The sequence below is a fragment of the Mytilus galloprovincialis genome, chromosome 5 (genome assembly GCF_965363235.1).
Source record: "Mytilus galloprovincialis chromosome 5, xbMytGall1.hap1.1, whole genome shotgun sequence".
Classification (NCBI taxonomy): Eukaryota; Metazoa; Mollusca; class Bivalvia; order Mytilida; family Mytilidae; genus Mytilus; species Mytilus galloprovincialis.
In genome coordinates, this window is record NC_134842.1 from 58036841 (window position 1) to 58064395 (window position 27555).

Below are 27555 nucleotides of genomic sequence, written 5' to 3' on the forward strand. Positions count from 1 at the left end.
TATTCCACGATGTAAGTATTTTTTTGACAACGTTGTATTTTAATAACTTTTTATTTTAAAAGTCAAGTATTGTCAATAGGGATTGGCCTATCGGACAAAGCTGGGTTGAAAAACAAGAAACTTACCGTGCATTTTCACTTGTTGTCAGGAAAGTCACATTTCTCCGATCTACGTACAAAATAGCCAAAAGATCTCTCTGTGATTTAACAACAACACTTCCTTTGGGGAGCCGAGCTGTTTTAAAACTTGCAGGTAAGCCCTTCCGTCTTGCTATTACAGTTCCTGTTGCATACGTTACCCGGTTCCTTAGGTCGTTCATCAGTTTAGGTGATGAAAACCAATTATCCATAGTTACATGATGGTTTTTGCCAAAATGAGGACGTACTAAATCCATTACCGATTTATATCTATACAAAAAATTGATTGATTGATTGAGTGTTTGTCCAGTCACAAATATTGCATGTATAATCAGGACGAAAAAAATAAAAGGAAAACAGACAATAACAAAATGAACCGATTAGATAGAAATAGGTAAGAATTAGAACTTTTTATCAAGTCAAAATGTTAAATATGCGTGTCTTATATGCGGCCTTACTTGATTATAACGAGTAGCCATTTCTTAATTAACAGCGTCATTAAGTTATACCCTGTATAAACCTGGAGATGTGCGTAAATTTTGGTCTACTTTCATGGATTGTCATATTTATTCGCAATACAGTCGCCATCGATTTACAGAAACAATCATGTTAATTTGAGTCAATTAAAGTAATATTTTTCGTGTTCTTTTCCGATAAGGTATTTTCATAAAAATTATCTCGCCGATATTATTTTGGCATTTTCGCTAAACCTGAAAATCCAGAGTTACCACCCCCTTTTTTTTCACTTACCCTTGTCCATTGGGATGGCGTTCTGTATTTCGTTTCCCTTTGTACACATTTATCTGATGGGTATAACCTGTTCTGGATTCAGCTAAGACGAACAACTTTGCTCCCCATCTGTGTGCCTTCTTGTTTGAAATGTATTGTTTCAAAACATGACGCCCTTTGAAACCAACTGTTCTCTCATCCACAACTATGTTTTGAGATAGTCTGAAAATCCGTAAAATCTATTTACAACAAGTCTTGTCTCAATTAAAAAAAATACATTAAAAAATAATATGTAAGATTTTAGAATTTCATAATGAACGACATAACCAGATTGTACAATTTTGATTACATTGATTTTTTTTTACTCTTATCCTTCTCGAAACAAGAGGTACCAGTGTTAAATCAATGACAGTTAGTATGCAGTGGAAAATATGATTAGGACAAAATTCGTCTCAGTTCCAGCAATAAATTTATGGTTTTTTTTAACATGGAAAAATGACCGCGTAATGGCATATTTCTATATTTGAGTTGACATTTACCTATAATTAAGTTCGAACACTTTATTGAAGAATTCAACAACTGGATTTATCTTGTGGAGGGGGTCGAATCCTGGCTGACCTCTTGGAACTGCTGTTGTATTGTCGCTGCAATGCAAGAACTTTTAAATTAATATTGTGAAAAAATATCTCTGCTATCTTTTGGAGCGTTATTTACATCTAAATTACTTTTGAGCACCAAAACAGTAACGTTAGTCATTAATAGAAAATACAGTTTACTAATTATTAGAATACTTTGAAAATTGATTTGTAGACCGCAATTATATTACGGAAACAAATAAATATACATTCAAAGAAAATTAAGAACGTTACAATTTAAAACATATAAAACCAATAATGTACCTATTTGTTTCATCTACAATGCGATCAATCAAGTCATCATCTTCTGTTTTCAAAAATTTATCAAAGTAATCCACCGGTGAAAAATTGGCTTCAAATCCACACGGCCCAATCCGTTCCTCGAAATCACGATTAACGTCTAGCTCAAACGTTTCTTTGTCTACCACAGAAAACCAAGGGTTAGGCTGTCTTGCAGCATTGTCTGGCATTTCAACATCAGCATCGTCAGAATCTTCGTCGCCCGAAGTTACTATGTCTGTTATGTCACCGTCACTGTCTTCCATAGCTATGTCGGGAAAAGTACAGACGATCTTTTGACATTGATGACGTCATATATACTTAACGTATTACGTCATAATGAATTCAAAACAACAATGTATATATTATATAAGAATATCAAAAGCATAAAAGACAAAAAGAAATAAAATGATTGTTTTATTTAAACCAATTAAACGACATATATGTCGCATCGGCAGTCAACCCCCAAACGACATATTTGTCGCTTCGGCAGTCAACCCCCAAACTAGTCCGAGATTACTCTGACGTCCAACGGCTGCTTTGCCAGACAAGCTGGGGCCGTGGGACGTCAGAGCTCGTCCCATATCAAAAAGTGGATATTTGCCCACCCAAAATAGATGCGCTGCTTCGTCGCTTCTGGTGCCGACTGACGGCCTTGGAATTATATAAATCGGGCATCAATCTGTTCATTTTTCATTTATCTTTTCATTTATGTAAGTTTCACCTACCTGCCAACTTTTATTTTTCCATATTTTAACAGTTTTCACAGAGACCCATCGATTTCTGCATTTTGACTTAGAATAGTCAGCAAAAAATTACTTTGCTTCTTCAAGCACCAATAAAATGCAAAATGGGTTTTATTCAAAGTTTTGATTCTCTAAATTATTATTTCCTGTCGCTGTCATTTTCTATTTTATGGATAGTTATTCTACATTGAAACAAAAGAGCATGCACTGGTACGTTATATATTTAGTTATATATTCAAATATGATTGCACTTTTTAATATCTTTATCTAGATTTAATGTAAGCCTGTATTATTAAGTCAATGTCTATTTATAACAATTCAATTCAAATCTGTATTGTCATTACACCATATATTTATAGCATGTGACACAACATAACAAAATAAACAATATAATTAAAATCCATAGCCAGTAATACTCATATAATTTCATTTGTCTTAATCAGTGTTAACAGATCTTAACACTTGATTTTACACCTACAATGAAATTTGATTTTCTAAAAATCGTGTTATTATTTATGATAGGCCGTAATAAATTATTGCAATATAACACGTGACATCAGTACTAGGTAGGTACATAAACAGACATTGTTTTGTTCTCTCTAATATTATGGTGGCTATATTATTGAGGTTCTCGAAGAATAAGATAAAATACATTAACAAGAAGTACATTTGGAATAGTGTGATTGCTTGTTATTGATTTTGGAAAATAGTTACGTTCTTTTTATTAAAACACTTTGCTCATTTACACTGCACTAAGCAACGGAATAAAAAAACAAGGTAAGATTGTTTTCTGGAAAAAGGGTGGCTAATCATATTTTGATTTTTGCAAAATAAACTTTTTTTTCAATTTTAAAGAAGATTTATATGATCCAAAATTATTTGGGAAAGTAATGTGTATGTGCGTTGACATACATACATTCACGTCCGCTTTAAAAAAAAAAAGAAAAAAAAAGACTACATATATTACAGAAGCGGTGCAAATTAAGCCTTTTGTAAAAGGGGGGTCCCTGACAAGCCAACAATTGGAGTGATACTTGTAAAAGGTTTATATATTTATCAAATATGTAGCTCTATAAGGGGCCGCCGCCAGACGCGCGTTTCGTTTCCAAAAGACTCACCAGTGACGCTAGAATTCATAAATGATAAAAAGAAAGTACAAAGATGTAAAGCGTATGTTGTTGTTAGATCTTTTATAATGCCAGTTACATTTATTCCTAACCTTTTCTAGACGATAGACGATATGCGATTTAAATCTTGAATCCTATAGGCATATGTCTGTTGTTTGAGGTCAATTTTAGTATCCATCTTTATTTAGGGAGCTACCATTTGATTTTTATGGGGGGGCTAGGATGACAAATTTTGTCCTGCATGTTTTTTTAGCTTTAATCTCTGTCCTGCCTTTTTATTTTTCACTCTGTTCGGTCCTGCCTTTTTTTTTTTTTAGTTTATCCTGACTTTTTTTTACCTAAATTGTCGTCCTTTTTTTTTTTTGCAAGTGTCTCATCCTGCCTTTTTTTTTACTCAAAACTCCTGTCCTGCCTATTTTTTTCAAATTTCATCCTTTTTTAGTTTAACTTCAATGAGCAAAATTTAAAGTTCTCAGTACATATAATTGATTATACTTTACTTAGATTTGAAATAGATATTCTCATATTAGTTTCAAATGCAACGATTTAGAAATAAAACGTTAAACAAAATTGTGCATCCAAGTTGTATTAACTAATTTAAAACGTTATTTTATTATGGTATCATCTTTTTACATTTTAAGATTGGCTTCTGCTTCTACCATGACGTTTTTCAAAGGCATGCTTCCTGGAGAAACATTAGAGAAATTTTTAGACAGAGAAGTTCGGCCAGATACAAAGTTCCTTAGTGACTGTAGCCAAGTCATAGACACGGTTGTGCGATTAATACATCACAATCCAACATACCAAGTCAATCAAGTTATCAAAGTAAGTATTTAGTTTTCATTATCGTCGTTTTGCGAATAAAAAAAAATATATATGTAGGTAGCAGCATCAATTGCTGAAATGCCGGTCATATTAGGTGAAACATTGAGGGTAACAAATAATAACCCCCTGGTTCTCCCAAAGAAAAATATGCTAAACATGTAAACAGTTTGTACTATCGACCCTGCGAAGATTACAGATCCAAAAATCTTGATAAGGAATAGCATGCTTTTATGTTACTTTTAGTTGGCGATTTACTTATTGACAGCTTTCTTCTTAATCAACCGAGAAAATGATGACGATACAATGTTTGCGGGGGTATATATTTAGCAATACGAAATACTTTTGAAAAATTACCATTGAATTTAGATATTTCACATTATAATTTGATTTGGTCACTGGAGATCATCAGTGTCTCCTATAAAGCTGCATATATACCGAAGCTTCCTCCAGAAGAAACAATACTTTTTTTTCAATTCCGCCAAGGCATTTTCTAGAAAAATTCTCTCATATGGTTTTGGAATCAAATTATTTTTCAAATCACTGTGGGAAGGGGGACTCTCGGTCAGGTGTAAAGCGTATTTTTCGTTGTTCGTTTTTTTGCATTAAAGAGTTAAAGACGGGTTTAGTCAAAACGTTCGTAGAAGATTTATAGTTTTACTATATGTAAATATTTAGTGCTTTAATTTATTACCATGTGACTATGATTTCAGGGTGGATCTTTAGGCAAAGGAACAGCTGTACGTGAACATTCAGATGTAGACCTTTTAGTGGTGTTGAATACTTTTAGGGATGTGCAACATTTAGCAGAAAACATGGAACAGGTTCTTAGTAACTTCCGAGAATATTTAACAACAGCTGTGGCAAAGACTAGTAATATTGCAATATCAATGAAAGGTCAGACGCCATTCACCCTACAGTTTGACCTATGTTGTGGTAATGAGTGGTTTGATGTGGATTTACTGCCTATAGTTGATGTATGGAGTACATGTAAATATATTCTTTAATGAATCGTATATGTAAGAAAAAAGAAGGAGTAATTTGATATCTTTTAATCACATTAAGTGCACTTGACTTGACACCTTGGTTATGCAAATCGCGTTTGGGTCGATACAAAAAGCTGTTCAAACTTGTTTGTACCAAAAACAAAGTTACAAATTGTTGTGAAAATTTCTTATTTCCACCCTGATATTTCTCATTTCCTAGTCGACATTTCTCATTTTCTCCTTGACCTTCCAGTTCCGTTTTAATCATTTCAGTCCTCAAACTTTACATTTCTTTCTTCAAACAAAATATTTGTATGCCCCACCTACGATAGTAGAGGGGCATTATGTTTTCTGGTCTGTGCCTCCGTTCGTCTGTGCGTCCGTCCGTTCGCTTCAGGTTAAAGTTTTTGGTCAAGGTAGTTTTTGAAGAAGTTGAAGTCCAATCAACTTGAAACTTAGTACACATGTTCCCCATGATATGATCTTTCTAATTTTAATGCCAAATTATAGTTTTGACCCCAATTTCATGGTCCACTGAACATAGAAAATGATAGTGCGACGTTCAGATTAAAGTTTTTGGTGAAGGTAGTTTTTGATGAAGTTAAAGTTACATCAACTTGAAACTTAGTACACATGTTCCCTATGATATGATTTTTCTAATTTTGATTCCAAATTAAAGTTTTGACCCCAATTTCACGGTCCACTGAACATAGAAAATGATAGTGCGAGTGGGGCATCCGTGTACTATGGACACATTCTTGTTTTATTTCTAAGATGACATTTCTCACTTCCAAGTTGATTTTTAAACTTCAAACTTATTAAGAAAGACAATTCTCACTTCAATGTTTATTTTTCAACTTCAAACTTATTGGAAAACAGAATGAGACTTACTCACTACCGGTCTTTCAAGTGTCTGAATAAATAGTTATCATTTTTAATTTTTAAATAATGTACGTTATACCGATCAATTTTTGTGTTCTACTGACATTAAAAAATATTTACATTAAGATCAATAAACACCATCTGTTACTTATAGAAAAAAATCTCCTAGAAATGCAAAACTAGAGAGTCAAATGTACTTTATCGATCACCTGAAAAATCAAACACAGACTACATAGATAGCTCTTAACTGTAGCGTTGTTTTAAGTCTGATGAAAAACAAAAAGAACTGCAGAGGATCGCACTCAAAGAACAATATTAGCAAAGTTTTGACCTATAATAAGGGTTTAAATCTTAAAAAATATTGGAAATGTTTAAATAATTTATTATTAAAAATGACCATGTAAAATCTATTTCATGGCAACAATCATAGTTCTCTCCTTGTTCAAGTTTGGTAAACGGAAGTACTTTTTGTGTATGACGTCTTAAACAATATTTCTTACCTTTAGGATGCAGGATATTTTTTGAATTTTTGTCAGATTTTCGGAATCCTCTGGTTTTATCCATGTTTTAACATCAAAAAATTTTGCCCTCTAACCCCCGCTTTTGTTTTTATAATTTTATTACATACAGTTTAAAAAGCCATATTTCAAGGTCTTATGAAATCCTTGTTATTTTTTCATGGTTTTTTTTTTTAACAAAAAAGGTGCCAATGTTAAATGCAAGAAAAATCTAGAGAGAATTATTTCCCGCTAAATTTTCAAAAACTTATATCTCGAAAACAAGCACACGGACCTACCATTTTTTTCTGCTTTTTTAGTTTCTTTATTTATATACTATCAATTTATAACAGTCTTTTAAAAAGCTTGTTATTTTTAAACAGAGTAGCGAACATCCTTAAAATAAATTATATAGTTACGTACCACTTTTTCAAAGATACTTTTAACAATTTGCACGTTTTGATAGGGTATGATGCAGAAACGCCGAATGCATTTTGAATCTTGATGATGCCAAAATAAAAGTGATAAACTTTAGATCGGCTTTTCAAAATTGGATGCTTTCTGAATATTATTTTCCTCCTTTATTCAACATTACGTGCAACATTAAAATTGTAAATGAATACTTAGGCAAATAAAATGTATTCAACACTCGTTAATGGTTGTTATCCATTTCACTTGTAACTCAGTGATATTTCCATCTTCAGTATTCATCTTTTTTATTTTTGTTTTTGTTTTATGTTATTTAGGGTTTCTATGTCTAGCTGGTGGGGTCGGATCTACATATTCTACAATGGAAAGTAAACCTCATCTAAGAAAATACTATGCCAAATCTTTAGCTAAACTGCAAGTGGAATTTGTGAAACCAATTCCGGCCCGAGTCAAAGATTTGATACGTCTGTTAAAATATTGGAAATACACTGAACGGGTAAAAAATGTCTCGGTATTGGTTTATATACTGAATATCGAAAAATACAAAGTTATAATTTAATGTTTTAACCCAGCCACAAATATTGAAGAAGTTTATATAAAAAAGAGCAGATGCAAGATGGTGTATCGAATGTTTTATTTTATTTTATACTTAAATTACAAACCCGCTTTGGTAACAATCCTAGTATGTCCATGTTCCTCGTGTATTTATGAATAGCACGTTTAAAATACTATGCTCCGAATATGTCTTCTAAGCATATGAGGTTTGTTTAATGGTGTATAATAAATATAAGAAGATGTAGTATGAGTGCCAATGAGACCACTCTTTATCCAACTGGCAAGTCACCATTTGTGAAAGTGAACCTTAAAGGTCGAGGTACGAACTTTAACACGGAGTCTTGGCTCACACTGAACAGCAAGCTATAAAGGGCCCTAAAATGACTAGTGTAGACAGATAATCAATCTAGTGAAACAGGAAAACCATCGGTATAATCTATATAAAAAAGCAACTAATAATAAAAAGTTATACAACAACCACGGGTTTTCCGCCTAACAAAGAATGTCGAAGTTTAAACATTTTTATATGATTCAAAATCAAATAAAAAATGAAACATGTATGATAAGCATTAAGTTGCAGTTTATATTTCGTTTCAGGTGGATTTAACTTCATACTGCATTGAATTAATGGTTATATATGTCTGGAGAGAAAATGGAAAGCAAAATAACTTCACTATGAAGCAGATGATGACTAAAGTTGTTGACCTTCTTGCATCTTTCAACAACGTTCGGATTACGTTTAACGATCATTTTACTCCATCGTACTACATAAATCAGCTCAATAAGTAATTGCTTTTAATCATCATTGCGCTTCCAGAGAGCGTTTTGTTTTCATAAAACTCGTCAGTGAAGCTCGAGTGACAACAGTTTGCATGTAAATCAAATATGAGTCGTAATAACTGCATTGTACCCCTAGCCTATCATAAGAAAAGAGATAGAGCTGAACATTACGTTTTCATGATGGAAGGTAGTCTATAGTTTTCCAAAAGAAAATGGAAAAGACTATCGTAGAAAATCGGGTCAGGAAACGGAAATATATATTCAAAAAACACAAATATTCTAATATAACGTGCTTCTTTCGCTTTGTGAATAAACCCATGCTCTTAATCCAATAAAATTTGTTTGCACATGCGTATATTGTTGTAATTGACTACTGCAGAATAATGAATTTTATTAAATTGCCATGCTTTTAATAGTTTTTATTAATTTAAAACACTTCCAAACTCTTAAATGATGCACATGTTGTTACTAATTTATTTATTTTATTATGACTGTAATGTGTTGCATTTCGAAATTGACATATTTGACCTAGACACGACAACCGTTCATGCTGGCTGTTCAAAACTCCTCCCTCTGAATAAATCACAGTGCCAGCCGTTTGTTTCTTTACAAACAAAAAAAGGGAGGTTCATGGAAGGGCTTACACAAACGCTCTACCCCTATACACATTGGACATAGAAATTAACTTAATTGTCCTAAGCAGAATCGAAATGATTGATGCAAGCTATACTTTATTGTAGTTTTAACATGGCAAATGCATGGGTAGGCATTGTATTCGTGTTATTTTAGCCCTCACTATCGCTCGGGCAAAAATAATTACGAATATAATGCCTACCCATGTCAAAACTACAATAAAGTATAGCTTGCAGCAATTATTTCGAAATTATGTCATGCGGAGCGGGTATTCCTCTCGATCCGTCTCTGTTGGAAATTCATTATGTACTTTCGTTCATAAGAAATCGGTATTTTTCAATCGACTATGAAAATTAAAACTCCTAATGTTGCTATTGGACGAAAGTGCAACCACGCAATGCTATCAGTTATCTTCAATAAATGCAGTATTTTCAATCAATAATTTTAGAACACATGTAAATTAAGAAAAGTACCTTAACTTAATTGAATATTCAAACGTATGTTGATTTCGTACTAGGTACGTATCATGGCATGATTTATCATTTCGGAGGAAAAAAACAATGTAAAAAAAACCTTGACATCCTTTGCACGAGACAGAATATTTGCCATGAAATGATCTTTACCGTAGCGTCCGATAGAAAGCGTTTCACACTGTAATCTAAAAATTGTCTGATTGTCTTAAAATGTTTCTTTTAATAATTTTAACGTTCAAAATGATTAAAATGTTAATGTTATTCTTTTTTTTTTTTTAAATATATAATGTTATATGATATAAAAAAATCTTTTAATGTTATATGATATAAAAAAATATTTTAATGTTATATGATATCAAAAAAACAATCTTTTTCAGGAAGCCACCGTATGTTATGGATCCAGCTAATCCTTATCATGATGTTGCCTCAGACCCAAAATGGAGTTTCTCTACAATGTCTCGAGACTTTCATAGATTAGAGTCAGAAGGGCGACAGTTGCAACGAAAACTACAAGGATTACCGGAAGAAAGCAGCTGCGTAATATCATGAGAAAAACGAATCGAATTATCTTTTTAGTTATATAATGTTTACAACTAGCCTTAAAAAATAGAAATTGAAAGAAGATATTTAACCTTTTGCTGAATGTACACGTGTCTCTTTGTTGTTCTTTTATTAGTAAGCATTCAAGAAAATTCATTAAATGTTTTTTTTTGTATCTCTTTAGACGTCGATCCTTAGTCATGTTAGTCAATATGAATCATTTAAATATGCAAAGATGAATAGATTATCCCAAGCCTGATGATTTGGAATTCATTTTATTACTTATTATTAATAAACACTTTTCCTAATTGTAAGCTGTGCTTGCTGGAACCACATAATGAGTTATAGCTCGTTTCGCAAAACATGCTATTTAGTAATGTAATCTTACAGATAACCTTTTACAAAAAGATGCGTCCAAAATGTTTTTTTTCTGAATTCAACTTCACCGGGAACGCTCAAAATCAAAACATTGAAAACCAAGGGTTACAATCCGATCCTCTCTTCATATTTGATAGCCAAGTGTCAGGCTCCGATCCTCTCTTCATCTTCGTTTGTCAATGGTTACGATCCAATCCTCTCGTCATCTTCGCTAGCTAAGATTAACAATCCGATCTTATCTTCATCTTCGATTTCAAAAGATTAACGATCCCACCCTCTCGTCATCTCCGAAAGCCAAGGGTTACGGTCCGATCCTTTCTGCATCTTCTCTAACCATGGGGGATTTAACGAGGATAGCATCGTGTATTAACTCTTGGCTAAGCTAACGATAATGATAGTTATATACTTGAGGAGCTAATTGACCAAAAAGGACCTTAAAGAACATGAAGAAATAGTAGTAGCTTGCTGTTCGTTGTTAGTCAAGGCATTGTGTTGAAGACCGGCACTTTGAATTATAAGCCTGGTACCTTTGATAACTATTTGACCTATAATAGATTACTTTTACAAATTGTGAATTGGATGGTGAATTGTAGTGTTGGTACTCGCACAACATCTACGTATACCTTTAAAAGCAACTAAAACAAACTTTGTTCAATGTTTGGAAACTTTCTTTTTGGATGGTTCTAAATTTATCAATTTAATGTCAGATCTTTGACATTTTATGTTTAATTTAGGAACAATTTCTATGAAATAATGATTTCTTTATGCTTGCCATATTAGACAACACTGTCCAGTTTAGTGGTGAATATTGTTTAAACTGTCTTCGTTATTGCTTTTATTTGTCACGTCATTAGACTATATCCAAAAGCTACTTTAATTAAGTAAAAGGGAACCACACCGACTCGTTATGTTTGAACCCTGTCTTGAGTTAATTTGTCAAGATTATTCAGAAATAACATGATCGCCAGTTCCATGGCTAGCTTTCACATGAATAAGTGTCTTTAAGACTTACAAACATTGCTTTTAATTAAAGGTGTCCCAATTCAAAATCCCAATCTATTCAACCATTTTTTTTTTCTTTCAAAAGTTTACCGGTGACCTTCATAGGAACTAGATATATCCTGAATTTTACATGTATTACCTTTCTAAATGCCATATTCAATCCATGTGTAAAGTCTTGTAATGAAATACTGCTGTTCGAAAGACAACTACCAAACATGACCCTAGGTTTTCTGGAAATCGTGAAAAAGTATACTGCGGAGCGCAATTATTCTCAATGTTTGATGAGTAAGGTACATATTACAAACCTTTTTTGTTTGTTTGGTTTTGTTTCATTCTATTGGGAATAGAGATATTCAGATATCTTATACTTTCACTGTTGTTTGAACCAAAATCACAAATTCTACTTGAAAAAGTCAAAACGATCGATAATCTAAGTCGCCAATGATAAAACTCCCATTACATTTCAATACTATAAATAGTTTATTATCAATATAACTTCTTACATGTACATGTTATCAATACTCATAATCGTTATTTACATGTATTGATGGGACCAAATTATTATTATTTTCCTGAAAGTCAATATACACAACTTTTTAAAAATGTGACTCGTCAGCCTACCAACTGATTGTTGAAAAGGTAAGACAATATTATATAATCACTGTTCTAAAACAGGAAGTTAATTTATGCACACAAAGGTGACAAAGTGACGATATTGGCAACAGTCTCAAGCCGTTTTAGTTTATATTTCATATAAAATTTAAGCTTTCCGTATAATATTCAAGGCTATTGCTCACATCCACTTCATTTGAACATGTTGAACTTTGGTGGATAGTTGTTTCATTGGTATTTATAGAAAATCTCCTTACGTGTATGCTATGATACACATGAAATATCAAAACAGTTATTAAAATGCCTGAGAAACTAAGTTTTTTTATATTGCCTACAGCATAATACATAAATATAAGAAGATTTGGTACGAGTAACAATTAGACAACTCTCCATTCAAGTAACAATTTATAAAAGTAAACCATTATAGGTCAAGGTACGGCCTTCAACACGGAAACATGGCCCACAAAGAACAGCAACCTATACTGGGCCCCCAAACAATTACTAGTGTAAAACCATTCAAACGGGAAAGCCAACGGTTTAATCTATATAAAAACGAGAAACACTTATGAACCACATTAGCAGACGATAACCCCTAACAATCAGTCCTAACTTAGACAAGTGCAAACAAGTTTATTTTTATCTTGAATATAGCCAGCTATTGTACAAATGAGAATAAAATTGAGAATGGAATTGGGAATATCTCAAAGAGACAACAACCCGACCAAAGAGCAGACAACAGCCGAAGTCTACAACGCAGCGAGAAAATCTCACACCGGAGGTGATCCTCAGCTGACCGCTAAATAAAATTGTGTACTAGTTTAGTGAAAATGGTCGTCACACTTAACTCTACATGTTGTTACTATATCCTTTCCGAATAAGTCTGTTTAAAACATATTGTTCTTAGTTCATTTTTTCAAATTCTCTGGTCATCCCGTTTAGTTTATTTATACACAATGATACTTTTCTTTATGCAATCACAGATGGGTTTTTTCGATGGCATGCTTCCGGACGAATCATTGGAAAAGTTTCTTGAGAGAGAAGTTCGGTCAGATACAGATTTTCTTAGTGATTGCAACCAGGTCATTGACACAGTGGTTAAACTAATACATCGACATCAAAAATACAGTGTCAACCAAGTAATTAAAGTAAGAAATAATGCTGCAAGTTGGAAACTTCTGTGTAACTGTATGTAGAATCACTGCTCTTAAATTCGTTCCTTTTGTAGAAAAGTGTCATAATTTTTTTCTAATAAAAGTGAACATTCCTGATTAACGTATAGTTGAAAATAAAAAAAAGGCCCGATATGAATATAAACCCTGCTGTGTACCACGTCGAACGCAACGATTGTTAACCTTATTCAAAATATGAAAGTTTTTCTCTTACTTCAAAATGTAGCGTGCTGAACGGTGATTCATATACAAGTTTTACTCTATGCATCCCCTCATCCGCCCCGCCACCCGGACTCGGGGCGAAAACTACATTGTGTTCATTTAAACCAGCAAGGCGGCTCGTCATCTAGAAATTAAAAAAGGGTAGTGAATATGTATAAATACTGTTACTGTATTTGATTTCAGGGTGGTTCTATAGGCAAAGGAACAGCCATACGAGGACATACAGATGTAGACCTCTTCGTAGTGTTAAATAATTTTAAGAGTGTTGAACATTTAAAAGAAAACATGGAAAATGTTCTTCCTCACTTTCGGGATTATCTCAAACCAGCAGTTGAGAGAGAAGGCAGTAATATAGAAATTCGGATAATGGGTCAAACACCATTTACTTTGCAGTTTGATTTACGTTCCAGTGATGATTCGCCATGGTTCGATGTAGATTTGATTCCTATTGTGGATGTATGGAGTTCATGTAAATATTTAATGCACCTAGACAAATTTAAACAAAATGGCTTTTCAACTTTCCAATTTTGTTTCATCTTTCTAATAACTTGATAAGAATGGCGAAAAGTACCAGAGAAACATTCAAAATAAAAAAAAGAATGTGTGGTATGATTGCCAATGAGACAGCTTTCCACAACTAGGTCACAAAACGAGAAAACAAACGGCCTAGTTTATGTACAAAAAAGAACGAAAAACAAATATGTAACACATATAAACAACCGACAGCCACTGAATTGCATGCTCCTACTTGGGACAGTTACAAACATACAGAATAAGGCGGATTACACATGTTAGCGGGATCCCAACCCTCCCCTAATCTGGGACAGTGGTGTTACAGTTCAACATAAGAACGAACTATAAAAATCAGTTGAAAAAGGTTTAACTCATCGGATTAATACCAGTACAAGTGGACGTGGTCGGGTACTTGTACATCCCAACAACAAAAAGACACTAAGTACAGATCTGAGAGTACTCGCAGTTACTGACAGACTCAGAATTCAAACTCATTTGTCGATGACTAAAAACAAAAGACCAACAGACACGCAATAGTACACGAAATACAACATAGAAAACTAAAGCCTTAGCAACATAATGTCCAGCGACACTGTTTCCTTTTATGTGTTGTTAAAATCCATAAAAAAAACAATAATTTATTGATTATTTTTGCTTCCTATGTAGGGCTTCTGGGTTTCGCTGGTGGAGTACAATCAACATATTCTACAATGGAATTGAAACCTCACCTAAGAAAATACTATGCTAAGTCATTAGCTAAACTACAAATTGAATTTGTTAAGTCCATGCCACCGAAGGTTAAGGATTTAATATGTCTGCTGAAATATTGGAAATATACCGAAGAAGTGAGTTTACCAATTATGCCAACAGTCGAGTACAAAAAATAGCTCTGTCTGCTAACGTAATCTGGTATATTTTGGGCCAACAGAAATGTTTGTATACTAATAAGCTTGTTAATTATATATGCTCTATTCAGAAAGAAAATTGTAAAGTTTTGGCCTAAATAGCAGAATAGAGTATTTTGTTTTTTGTATTGGATAATAAATTTGATGTTATACAGCAATTCTCGTTTGTATAACTTTCAAAATAATGGCATTTTGATAATCAATGATTATAACGTTGTCTTGTAGGTTGAGTTAACATCTTATTGCATTGAACTACTTGTTATTCATATCTGGAGAGAAAATGGCAACCCAAATAACTTCACAATGAAGCAACTAATGATTAAAGTCGTTGCTTCACTTGTAACTTTTGGAGAATCGACAATTTCCTTCAGCGACCATTATACTCCTTCAGTTTACATACAGGAACTTGGCAAATGAGTGTATTTGGTGTAAATATCACTGTGGACAGAAACATAAAAAACAAAATGTGAGCGATTTAATTTCTATGAATGCTTTCATTTCAAGTATAAATTCAACATTTTAAAGAAATTTGGACGAGGCCGTGATCAAAAGCCGGAATGCATACTAGTAATTGGCGTATTAATTCAAATATATATGCCATGATATGGACGCAAGGTGCGGAACTAGTACTACAAGGTATAAAATAAGATAAAGGTTCCAAAGAGTACCAAATGTTTGATTACTAAAAAATGTACAATATGAGAAATCAAGTCCAAAGTTTTAAAAAGTGATATAAAGTCATAGTATTTAATTTGATGACGTGATACATTAACTTACTGTGCATGGAATAAGTCGGTATTTCATTTTGCTGCTAATTTGAACGAGTAAACAGTCCACTCTAAAAGATGTGCTAACACAATAATAGCAATCTATACCTTTATACCTTTATACCTTTATCTTCGGGTCGTTACATAAGCCAAAGGCTTCTACTGACCCCTCATATTGGATTGTCGTATATATGATTTCTCATCTCATAATATATTTATATATAATATATTACACTTATCAAAAAATACTTATTTAGGTGTGCGCAGCTGAAACACTAACACGAACATATGAATTTATATGGGTTCCAATTTTCGCCATTTAATGCAGACTTAAAATTGTTCAGAGTCTTTGCCGTCACTGTTAAATCCAACAGGTTATTCCACTGATCCACTACTCTAATTGAAAAAGTATTTAGTCTATGTGTGGTCTTACACTGTTTTTTAAAAAGTTTTAATGAGTGACCTCTAGTATTATTAGATGGTGCTAAAGTAAATATGGTCATCCAGTCGATGTCATCTATACCATGCAAAGCTTTGTAGACTTGTATCATATCGTTCCTATCCCTACGATATTCCAAGGTTGGCAAACCCAATGAACGTAGCCTGTCTTCATAATTAAGATGACAAATATTTTTTACCAGTTTTGTGGCCCTTCTTTGTACAGATTCCAGTTTGCGGATGTCTTTTTTAAGATACGGTGACCAGACACAAGTCGCATATTCTAGCAGCGGACGTACAGTACTATTGATTTATAAATAGTAAGAAACATATCTTGATCCATGTAATCAAAAGAATGATGAATAAGAGACAACACTCTCTGTGCTTTGTTATAAATATCACTTATATGTTTTTCAAAGGAGTAGGTCCGGTAAGACCCCTTTTTGGCTTCAAAAAATAGCAGTTTTACAAAATTGTTAAAATGTAAACTTTTAGTTATTTATTGTACAGTCGAATGCTTCTGCTACATAAATATGGGCTGTTTTTGACAATACAATGCACATATATCGGATACTAGCACCATTAAGTCATGCTTAATTACTGAAATCTTCACAATTCTACCATTTTAGTTAAATTTTAGACGGTTTTCGTGTGAAACGAAAGTGGCCGCATTCGTGTTCATCCTTAATATTAAAATATAAGTTGTATTGTATTATAATACATAACATATATAAAGATTGAGGATGAACACGGATGCGGCCACTTTCATTTTTGACAAAAACCATCTGAAAAGTGACATTTTTGGGCATATTTGGTAGATTATTCATATTTGAGCTTGAATCGGGTCGTTTTTAATGACTAAATCAGTTAAAAATTTTCAGATAAACTAATTGATTCAAATGAAATAGACACTTAAGTGTTTAAAAAGTGGTTAAAATCTATCGTCAGATGAACCTGAAATTTGAGGCCAAAATCGGTCCTTACTCCTTTCAAATTAGACTCGAACGTTACTCCCAGATCCTTTTCTTCATTCACTGTTGATAATGCAATAAAATTTCCGGATTCATCCAACATGGTATAACGATATTGCAGGTCATTGTCAGGATTAATATGCAATACTTTACATTTAGCAGCATTAAATTTTAATTTCCACATATCTGACCATTCACATAATCTATCCAAATTTTCCTGTAACTTACATCGCTCATAATGTGACGAGACTTTAGAATAAACTTTACAATCATCAGCAAAAACTTTCACTATACCCTCTACTACATCAGGAAGATCATTTATAAATGTTAAGAAAAGAACTGGTCCTAAAACACTACCCTGAGGTACAACGCTCACCACGTCTGACCATGTTGATGTTGTTATTTATACGAACACATTGCTTACGCCCAGATAGAAAACTCTTTATCCAATTCAAAATGCAGCCCTATATACCAAGTTTTTCAAGTTTCAAAAAGAAACGCTGATGTGGCACGGTATCAAACGCCTTGGAAAAATCAAGGAAAATCGAGTCCAGTGAAAAACCACTATCAATTAATCCTGACCACTCATCTAGAACCTCTAGGAGTTGAGTAACACATGATCTACCGGGACGGAAACCATATTGACTACTAGTAAAAAGATTGTTCGTGAGAATAAACTTCATAATATTGTCTCTAATAATGGATTCACATATCTTACATACCACTGATGTTAAGCTTACAGGTCTATAATTACCAGGTTTCAGTTTTTTCCCTTTCTTAAATATCGGTGATACTATAGCATTTTTCCAATCGTCTGGAACTGCGTGTCTAACTTCAAATAAAACTTTCGGATGAAGACCATCAGGTCCTGCAGATTTATCTGTCTTTAAATTATTAAGTTTCTTTAATACATCTTCCTGGCAAATTTCAATATCATTTAAAAAATTGTTCGACACTGAATTAGTATCATAATCTTTCAAGTCCTCTGTTTGAGTAAAGACACTAGTAAAAAACTGATTTAAAACTTCAACTTTGTCAGCAGTACTGGATGCTAAAGTACCATCTGGTTTCTCAAGCGTGCCTATTCCTGATCTAGTCTTGAGTTTACCGTTAATATAATTCCAAAACGACTTAACATTAGTCTTTGATTCTAAGGCCATTTTTTGTTCAAAGCTAAGTTTAGCATTTTTAACAGCATTTGTACATTCATTGCGATCCTTCACATATTTAACATATGACAAATTATTTCTTGAATATTTATATTTTTTCTATGATTTACGTTTCTTGACAATTGCAGACTTAGTAGCTCTATCCATCCACAAAGGTGGGCTTATAAAATTACGGTCAGTATTTTTCTTCGGAATAAATCTATCAATGTTATCGGACATAATAGAAGAGAAACATTTCCAGACATAATATAATTGTTAACAACATTGTGTCTGTTTTAAATATATTCTCCTTCTAATATGATGGATGGGTGAACTTCCACCGGCAACTTTAATATGGCCTATCTGGATAATGTTTTTCTGCTTTGTTTCGATCTGATAAGTTTAGTAATTTTAATTCAACAGAAATTTTTGAAAAACTAAGGAATTTCTTATCCCAGGAATAGCTTACCTTAGCCGTATTTGGCACAACTTTTTGAAATTTAGGATCCTCACAATGCTCGTCAACTTTGTACTGTTGTGCCTTTATAAATATTTTGATATGAGCGTCACTGATGGGTCTTGTGTAGACGAAACGCGCGTCTGGCGTACTAAATTATAATCCTGGTACCTTTTATAACTATATACTTATAGCGGAGAGTTGTCTCGTTGACAATTAAACCTCATCTTCTTGTTTTATATTCAATGTTAATTAAGAATTGAATGCCTCTTTTTGTAAATTTATTGGGGTGTAAAAGCGTTGACCGAAGTATATTTTGTATGAAGCGCTTCATTCTAAAAATGTGCGCACGGTCAACGCTTTTACAACCCTATAAAGTTACAAAAAGAAGCATTCAATACTTATAATTACATTTTTTAGCTATGATCAGGAAAACACGAATTTTATATATTTTTTTAATTAATTCACCTGTGCACTTTATTAACGGAATAACACGTGATGAGCAGTAAGCCAATCAGAATAAAGTATTACAATGAAACATACATCTAATGTAATTATTGTGATATGAATAAGAACCCTGCTTTGCAATTAATAGACCAACACACTGACCCAGATTTTTTTTTTCTAAATTTGCGAGTATACAATATGCACACATTAAGATGTAAACCGCAACAGAAATTACAAGTTTCAACGGCTATTAGTATGCTTGCTACCTTGAGACCACAAATGGTGTCTTGTAACATGAAAACCCCGAACTGTTTTCGTCATTTATGTTTGTAAATAAAATTATCAAGTTTTATTTTACTAAATCTGTTCCTTCGTAAACATGATTGCAATACTGTTTAAAGGTTTTATATATCTCTGAATACTTTTATTTTAACTTCAGTTCACATTTATACTTATTAATTCACAGGACTCCCCCATATGTTTTGGACCCATCTAATCCATATCATGACGTAGCATCTGATCCGAATATGTCTACAGATTGTTCCCGTATAGAATCAAAAGGTAAACAACTGCAGCGAAAACTTGAAGGATTGTCTGAATTTTCAGAATTATCAGAAGAAAGTGGTTGCGTTGTATCATAAAAAAAACTTTTTTGGAACTATTCATTACCTAATGATCATATGATTATGTCTGTTACTTTAAGAAAAATAATGTTAATTAAAATTCTGTCATGTTATTGAATTACTCATACCACTCTGTCACCAAGGCCCCTAAAAGAAGAAGAAGCGGCAAATGAGACAACAATCCACCAGAAACCAAGTGGCGTAGATGGTATCAGCTATAGGTACTCGCACGGCCTTCAACGTTTAGAAAGACCACATACCGCATAGCAAGCTATACAGGCCTTTGCATATGGCACGCCGTTTTTATATTTATTCAAATTTGAAGATATCTTATTTATTTAACAAGATATCTTATTAAGTATTAAGATATCTTTAATTTTTATAAGATATCTTATTTAATTTGAAAGTAAATAAGATATCTCTATCAGTTTATAAGATATCTCTATAAGTTAATAAGCTATCTCTATTAATTAATCAGATATCTTATAAAGTAGAACCTATATAAGATATCTTACTTCTTTATAAAGATATCTTTTAAATACATACCTTATAAGATATCTTATTAATTAATAGAGATATCTTATAAACTAATAGAGATATCTTATTAATTAATAGAGATATCTTATAAACTAATAGAGATATCTTATTAACGTATGGATATATCTTATTAAGTAAATAAGATATCTCTATTATTAACTATATAAAAGATATCTTATATAGTTAATAAGATATCTTATAAATTAATAGAGATATCTTATATTTTAAATAAGATCTAATATATTTAATAAGATATCTTTATAAACATTTTAATAAGATATCTTTATAAACATTTTAATAAGATATCTTATTTAATATATAAGATATCTTATTTAATAAATCAGATATCTGAATTAATATATAAGATATCTCATTTTGTTATTAAGATATCTCAATTAGTTTATAAGATATCTTATTTAACTAAATAAGATATCTCGAAATTGAATAAATATAATAACGTCGTGCCATATTTGCATCACAAAATGTAAAACAATTCTAATGAAAAACCAACCGCCTGATTTCTACACAAAACAGTAAAAAAAGACATAGTTGATTTACAGAAAAGATTTAATGTAATATGATATGGGGATAATGCGATGTAATGAATCTCTTTTTAACCTAGAAAATATCGATTTTTATCTCCAATGATATTCTGTACATAACAAACTTCCCAATAATATTCACCACTTTATTTGTAATTGTACATATCGATCCTAACATTTTGACATCGTTATGCGTTTACGACTTGGTGGACGTTTCAATATACAGGCACATCCTGCCGAAATTGGTTCTAACATAGATTTATTTTGATACGCGCCATCATTATTTATGACAGTTCGTAAAACATAAGTGTAAAATTTGATTTCTGTACATTGACATGTCTTTCCGAGTCGAAATTTTTTCAGACATTTTGCTTCAGTTATTTCCCTTGGAATTCTGTTTTCGTCTATATTCCGCACAAAAGTCCAAGGACATAACGCCCTTTGTGAATATCCCTGATAATTGAGTTGCACTCTACATTTAGATGGATATAAAGGTCTGCGTTTGATATTGACAAATGATTGGTTAATTGATTTCAATTCGCCGTTTGCATAACTCATAACAGCACCTGGTAGCATATACCGTGTTTCTTGTGTCAGAGTTTGGAACGATCTGGTTTTATTGCATTGCCCTCTGATAGTACTGCATACTGTGTGTACAAAAGAAGTAAAACATATACACCAATAACAAAGCTGAAATATAAAAAAAACATATGTACATTCCTTCTCACAATTTACATACAATCGGAATTAGAAAACATAACAGTTTACAAATCTATATAGAGCAGCCGTAGTATAACTAGCACTTTTATTTTATCGTATATGCATCAAATATGAAAAGAATTCAAAATTGAATTAGAGTTTCAATGGGTTGACAGTAAAAAAAAAACATAATCTACGTTTACAATTTATGATCATAAGTAATGTCTAATGATATATATATAACTAAATGTATTTATTATAAAATTGTGTTAAGAATTGGTGTCTCAATAATACTTTATTCATCATAACATCTTTAATGTCTATAAAATCCTCGAAGATTGACCGATATGACCGACTCAGTGCTATTCGATGTTCAATTTTTCAATTTTTTTCTCTCTCTCTGTTTTTTTTCGAAAAAGGTTGCGGAAATTATAAATTAAATGTTAGTGGTTTTTAATTTACATACTAGTATTTGGGCGATTTAAAAATCCAATTTATACTTATACTCTAAGTATTAAAAAAATTCACTTATACCATGTAAAAACTATGTAGGAATGTTAATAAAACATTCTTTTTCACAACATGTAATTTAAATGACAATTCAGAGTTAAATTATTAAACTATCACGTATATCAATTTTCGATTCCATATACTGTAAAAGCATGCAGAATTTCATTCATATCCGTCAGGTTGTCTATTCTTCATTCTTTCCTTATAATTTGTTGTTTTTAGTTATCATTTAACCTTTTAAAAAGTTCTCTTATATTATTTTTAATATACAATATAAAAAAGAAGATGCGGTATGATTGCAAATGAAACAACTCTCCATGCACAAGAGACCAAATGACACAGAAATTTTAAACTCTAGTTATAAATGTTTTTTTTAATGTACGGCCTTCAACAATGAGAAAAGCCCATACCGCATAGCCAGCTATAAAAAGCTCCGAAATGACAATGTAAATCAATTCAAACGAGAAAACTAACGGCCTAATCTATGTAATTGTTTTAATCAGATAACATTGTGCTGTATTGTCTACAGTATATAATTGTCGTTACGCGGTATAGCTCTCTCTCTTTAAAAAGGGAAATATATATAGTGATAGTATTAGCTCTTCCGTATACATTCCACAATACAAATAGAACAAAGTTTAAAATTTGTCCGTTGTCGCTTAATCTATTAAAGATACACATTATTTTACATGTGGGAAATTTGCATGAAGAAAGGTTCAACAATAAGAATATAGCACTGCAGCACTGTAGAAATAACTGAGAACGTATATGTAGATTTTTCACGGTTTACATGTGTCATTTCTTATTTTCAGTTGATAGAAATGTAACACAAAATCAATAATAAAATTGAGAATGGAAATGGGGAATGTGTCAAAGAGACAACAACCCGACCAAAATAAAAAAACACAACAGCAGAAGGTCACCAACAGGTCTTCAATGTAGCGAGAAATTCCCGCACCCGGAGGCGTCCTTCAGCTGGCCCCTAAACAAATATATACTAGTTCAGTGATAATGAACGCATACTAATTTCCAAATTGTACACAAGAAACTAAAATTTAAATAATACAAGACTAACAAAGGCCAGAGGCTCCTGACTTGGGACAGGCGCAAAAAATGCGGCGGGGTTAAACATGTTTGTGAGATCTCAACCCTCCCCCTATACCTCTAACCAGTGTAGAAAAGTAAAAGCATAACAATACGCACATTAAAATTCAGTTCAAGAGAAGTCCGAGTCTGATGTCAGAAGATGTAACCAAAGAAAATAAACAAAATGACAATAATACATAAATAACAACAGACTACTAGCAGTTAACTGACATGCCAGCTCCAGACTTCAATTAAACTGACTGAAAGATTATGATTTCATCATATGAACATCAGGCACAATCCTTCCCGTAAGGGGTTTAGTATCATACCATCATAACATATATAGTATGAGAAGAACATAACCCGTGTCATGCCAACAACTGTTTTTAGAATAAATGTGTTTAGTTCCGACGCAAAGACCTTATCAGTGACTCAATATTAACGCCAAAATATGCAATCTTTAATGACTTGACAACAGTATCGTAATTATATCCCTTCTTAATAAGTCTATTCAAAGGTTTTGTAAGTTTATGAGGTGAATACTGACACCTTTGTGCTTTATAAAGAATATTTCCATAAAAAATTGGATGTGAAATACCTGAACGTATAAAAAGTCTGCATGTTGAGCTATATTTACGAATGATGTCTTTATACCGATGATAAAATTTAGTAAATGTTTTGACTAGTTTGTGATATCGAAAACCCTGGTGTAATAATTTTTCAGTAATACATAAATTTCTCTCGTTAAAATCTAAAACATTGTTACATACACGAGCCTTTAACTGTTACAAACCTTGTAAGTATCCATGATTAAAACTGTATGTCAAATCTTCTAGATTCCATGTGCTTGAGATTCCGTCAGTACGGTTTATATATGACATTTTCACCAGTAAAAAAAGACAATTATAAAGGGTTATGTGATATGAATGTCGTCAGGAGAAAAGACAAAAAGAGAAGAATGAACATCCTCATTGCTGATATGTATAGAAACAATGAACATTCACTCAACAATAAAATCTCATTTCCTTGAGCTTTGACCACTATAATTGCATGCTATTGTCACTGATTGATTTTAAAATGCTGGTCATCCGGGATTGTTTCAAATAACCAGGGACAAATGACGTTGCAAAGGGGAAATTACACAAAAATAAATTTTGCTAAAAAGGAAAATACTTTTCGAGTCATATGAATGGCACAGCATGCCAACTTAGAGCAAGCACGGTTAAAATTCAGTTATGTAACCATAGAAATCCCAAAACTTTCTCTCAACTATTTTTCAATAAATTAAATGTTCCGTTGAAGTACTAATAATAACGGTAGCGATTCAAAATGTACAACCACGTAATGGCATATTAACAATATTCACCAAAATCGCTAAACTTTAAACAATTCAGTGGGAGGACATCATCTATATAGCGACCAATAAAGTGATACTGCCATCTTTTTATCATTTTATAAGAAGCCAGAATATTTTAAATAAAGGAACAAGTTGATAAGAAGAGAGGCACCTTTGGTTCCCATTGCAATGTCGAAGTTTTGATTGAAACACGAACTTGGAACGTACAAAGTATGGTGTCAATTAAGAAATCAGGCATCTTGATAATATCAGTTTCAGGGAATGTCTTGTTTGAATTAGAATGGGTTTTATTTCAAGTACGATGTGTACCTCCCTAAATCAAGATATTCTATTTGGTGTCTGTACGTTGGCCATTTTTTTTTATGAAACGAAGCAGGACCTATAGTTCAATTTGTATTTTAGTTTGGAATGGTAAATAATGGTGTTTTTTTGGGTTGAAAAGTAAAATGTGTTAGTTATAGACAAAACGAAAGGATAGAGACTTCCATTGTATATACCTAAACGGATCTTTGAAATATTGGATCCTACAAAAGTTGAGTATAGATGGCACTTTTGAATGTTTATATATAGGCATCGCATAGTTTTAAGAACCTGACAGTGTTCAATAAAACTTCGTTCAACACGGCATCTATGTGTATGTGTCACGGTGTGTGTTGTCGATGATACACTGATAGAAAAGACAAATTAATAATGAGAAATAGAATATTTCAATTTAACATAGACTCTGGAGGGCCCATATTCGCCATGGACACATTTTCGCCGCTTTGCTATTTATTCTGTAAAATATGTGTGCCAGTACCCAGTACTTGACTAAAAAGACGGAAATTAATAATTAATTTTATAATATACCAGGATTATGACGATGGTCATATCATACATTGCGGCGAAAATATGTCCCCATGGTACATGAACAACTTGATTTCCTCTTGAGTTTGCGTTCATTTTTAAAACAATTAACCAATGTTTTGAAGTAAATTTCTTTATCAAATCTTTTTTTTCAAATACTAGTTAAATTTCTGAAACCTAGTATAAAAAATTCCAAACATCCCTATGTCCGATGTAAGTGGCAATGAACTAATAATGCGGCGAATATGGGTCACTCACTCTATGTTATTGGAAAGGACCGTGACACTAAATACAGATAATAACTAACAAACACAGGGCCCTTTATAGCTGACAATGCGCCGGGTATGGGTTTTGTTCATTAAATTATTTATGGAATGCCGTTATACCGGGGGACTTTACTGAATCGTAGTTTACTTCTACCATTTCAGTGATATCTGGTGTAAATTGTCTCATTGACAATTATATCACGTCTTCAAATTTTTATGGTACATTTTTTTCCTCAACATGGTGAAATTTCGTAAATGGGCGTTTTTCAATAAAAACGTACTTTCTTGTCCCAGCCACTTTAAAAAAAAATGTGTTTGATCTTTGCAAGTAATTTTTTGTGCAGTCAGTACATTGAATTAGATATAACATTTTTAAGCAAAGAAACAGTTTATTTTTTAGAGGGATTGATAAGATATTGATTCCTGAATGGTCCAAAACAACCAAAATGGCATGTCCCTAGACCGCCTGTTCAACATTCATACTCTCAAATATCGTAAAAAAATGTAGAAATAAATATTAATTTTACTTAATATAAGTTCTTTAATAATTCAAAAGTATGTTTAGAGCCAACATATTTTAATAAACAGCTTTTAACATAGGATTTTTTTATTTTAGAAGGTGTGTCCCGAACACAATGTCCACTACGAAACGAAGTCATTAAAACTTGCTTATAAACAGTTTTATAAAATCAATGTAATTTTTTGTTTGCAAGAGATATAAACATTAGGGTCTTACAAAAGAAGTGATGCTTTTATAACGGCAATTAAACTGTTGGTAAAAAAAAATTGAGCACATCAAATGGACCAGAGTGATACCGTATTTTTGTAAATGTCCACTACGAAACGGGTCAAATCTTCTTCAGTAACCAGTTTTAAAATTATGAAAACAATATTAGTGTACAGCTTAATAACGCTTTGATGAATACAGTCAGTCTTGTTACTATTGCAATATTGGGGTTGTGAGAAAAAAATAAAACATGTGAATACGTCCTCTACGAAACGGTCCCCTACGAAACAAGTTTGGGAGAAAAACGTTTCGTAGTGGACACTACCACTACCAAGCAGTCTTTTTTACTCTTTTTTTAATTATATTCGTGCAAAGCAAATAACAAAGGTTAGTTTCATGTAAGTTTTATTCAGTTTTTATTAACATAGAATAGGGTTGATGTCAACTACGAAACTTTTTGTCCACTACGAAACGGTTTTGTCAACTACGAAACGCATCAAAATGTCCACTACGTAACATGAGTTGTACCTTCATATGTGAAGTGCTGTCTAATCTTTATCGATAAAAAATGGTTCTCCAATTCAGAAAAAAATGAGATTTTTCTAGTATATAAAGTAAACAAACTGGAATATCTATAGGAAACATTTAAAATTGCAAAAATATGTGTGTTTAGAAGCAGTTTCGTAGGGGACAAAAGTCCCGTACGGAACAGTACACAAATTATGAAAATAATATCACTGATTTTAAAGAGTATTTAAGATTGCACTTTTTGTTTACAAACAGGTCTACAATAGAGGTATTCAAAATAACTCTTGAAAATAAATTTTAGACTAGTTGATTTTCCATTTTTTTAGGTCTGAAAGGAACGCTTTTATTGAAAAACGCCCAAATAAGCCTGAATATCATGATAAACATGATGATGAACATTCGAAAGATATTTTTAAGTTTCTAACGTTGTAGCCAATTCCTTCATTTATGTCATTATTTGATGCGGACGTCGACTATAAATTAAAATTTGATTTATAATATCAACAGAGACATATTGTATGCCCAGATACAAAATTCTTAATTTAGGTTAGAACT

The 27555-nt window shown here is 32.4% G+C and overlaps 1 protein-coding gene and 1 long non-coding RNA gene across 3 annotated transcripts in view; both read left to right on the plus strand.

The window, feature by feature from the left end:
* LOC143076119 (2'-5'-oligoadenylate synthase 3-like) overlaps nucleotides 1-10423 on the plus strand; it is a 42991-nt gene extending 32568 nt beyond the window's left edge. Inside the window, exons 8-12 of the mRNA XM_076251774.1 lie at nucleotides 4295-4478; nucleotides 5189-5465; nucleotides 7587-7765; nucleotides 8422-8609; nucleotides 10088-10423. Of these exons, the coding sequence (XP_076107889.1) occupies nucleotides 4295-4478; nucleotides 5189-5465; nucleotides 7587-7765; nucleotides 8422-8609; nucleotides 10088-10259 (1000 nt within the window). The 3' untranslated portion in view covers nucleotides 10260-10423. The remainder of the gene's footprint in view (nucleotides 1-4294; nucleotides 4479-5188; nucleotides 5466-7586; nucleotides 7766-8421; nucleotides 8610-10087) is intronic.
* A 1714-nt stretch (nucleotides 10424-12137) lies between these two features.
* LOC143076121 (uncharacterized) lies at nucleotides 12138-15473 on the plus strand. Of its 2 annotated transcripts, XR_012978535.1 has the most exons (5): nucleotides 12138-12269; nucleotides 13223-13387; nucleotides 13817-14102; nucleotides 14813-14991; nucleotides 15277-15473. It is a non-coding gene; the product is annotated as an uncharacterized LOC143076121 (long non-coding RNA). The 2 variants fall into 2 exon arrangements; XR_012978536.1 differs by lacking the exon at nucleotides 13223-13387.
* The last annotated feature ends 12082 nt before the right edge of the window (nucleotides 15474-27555 follow it).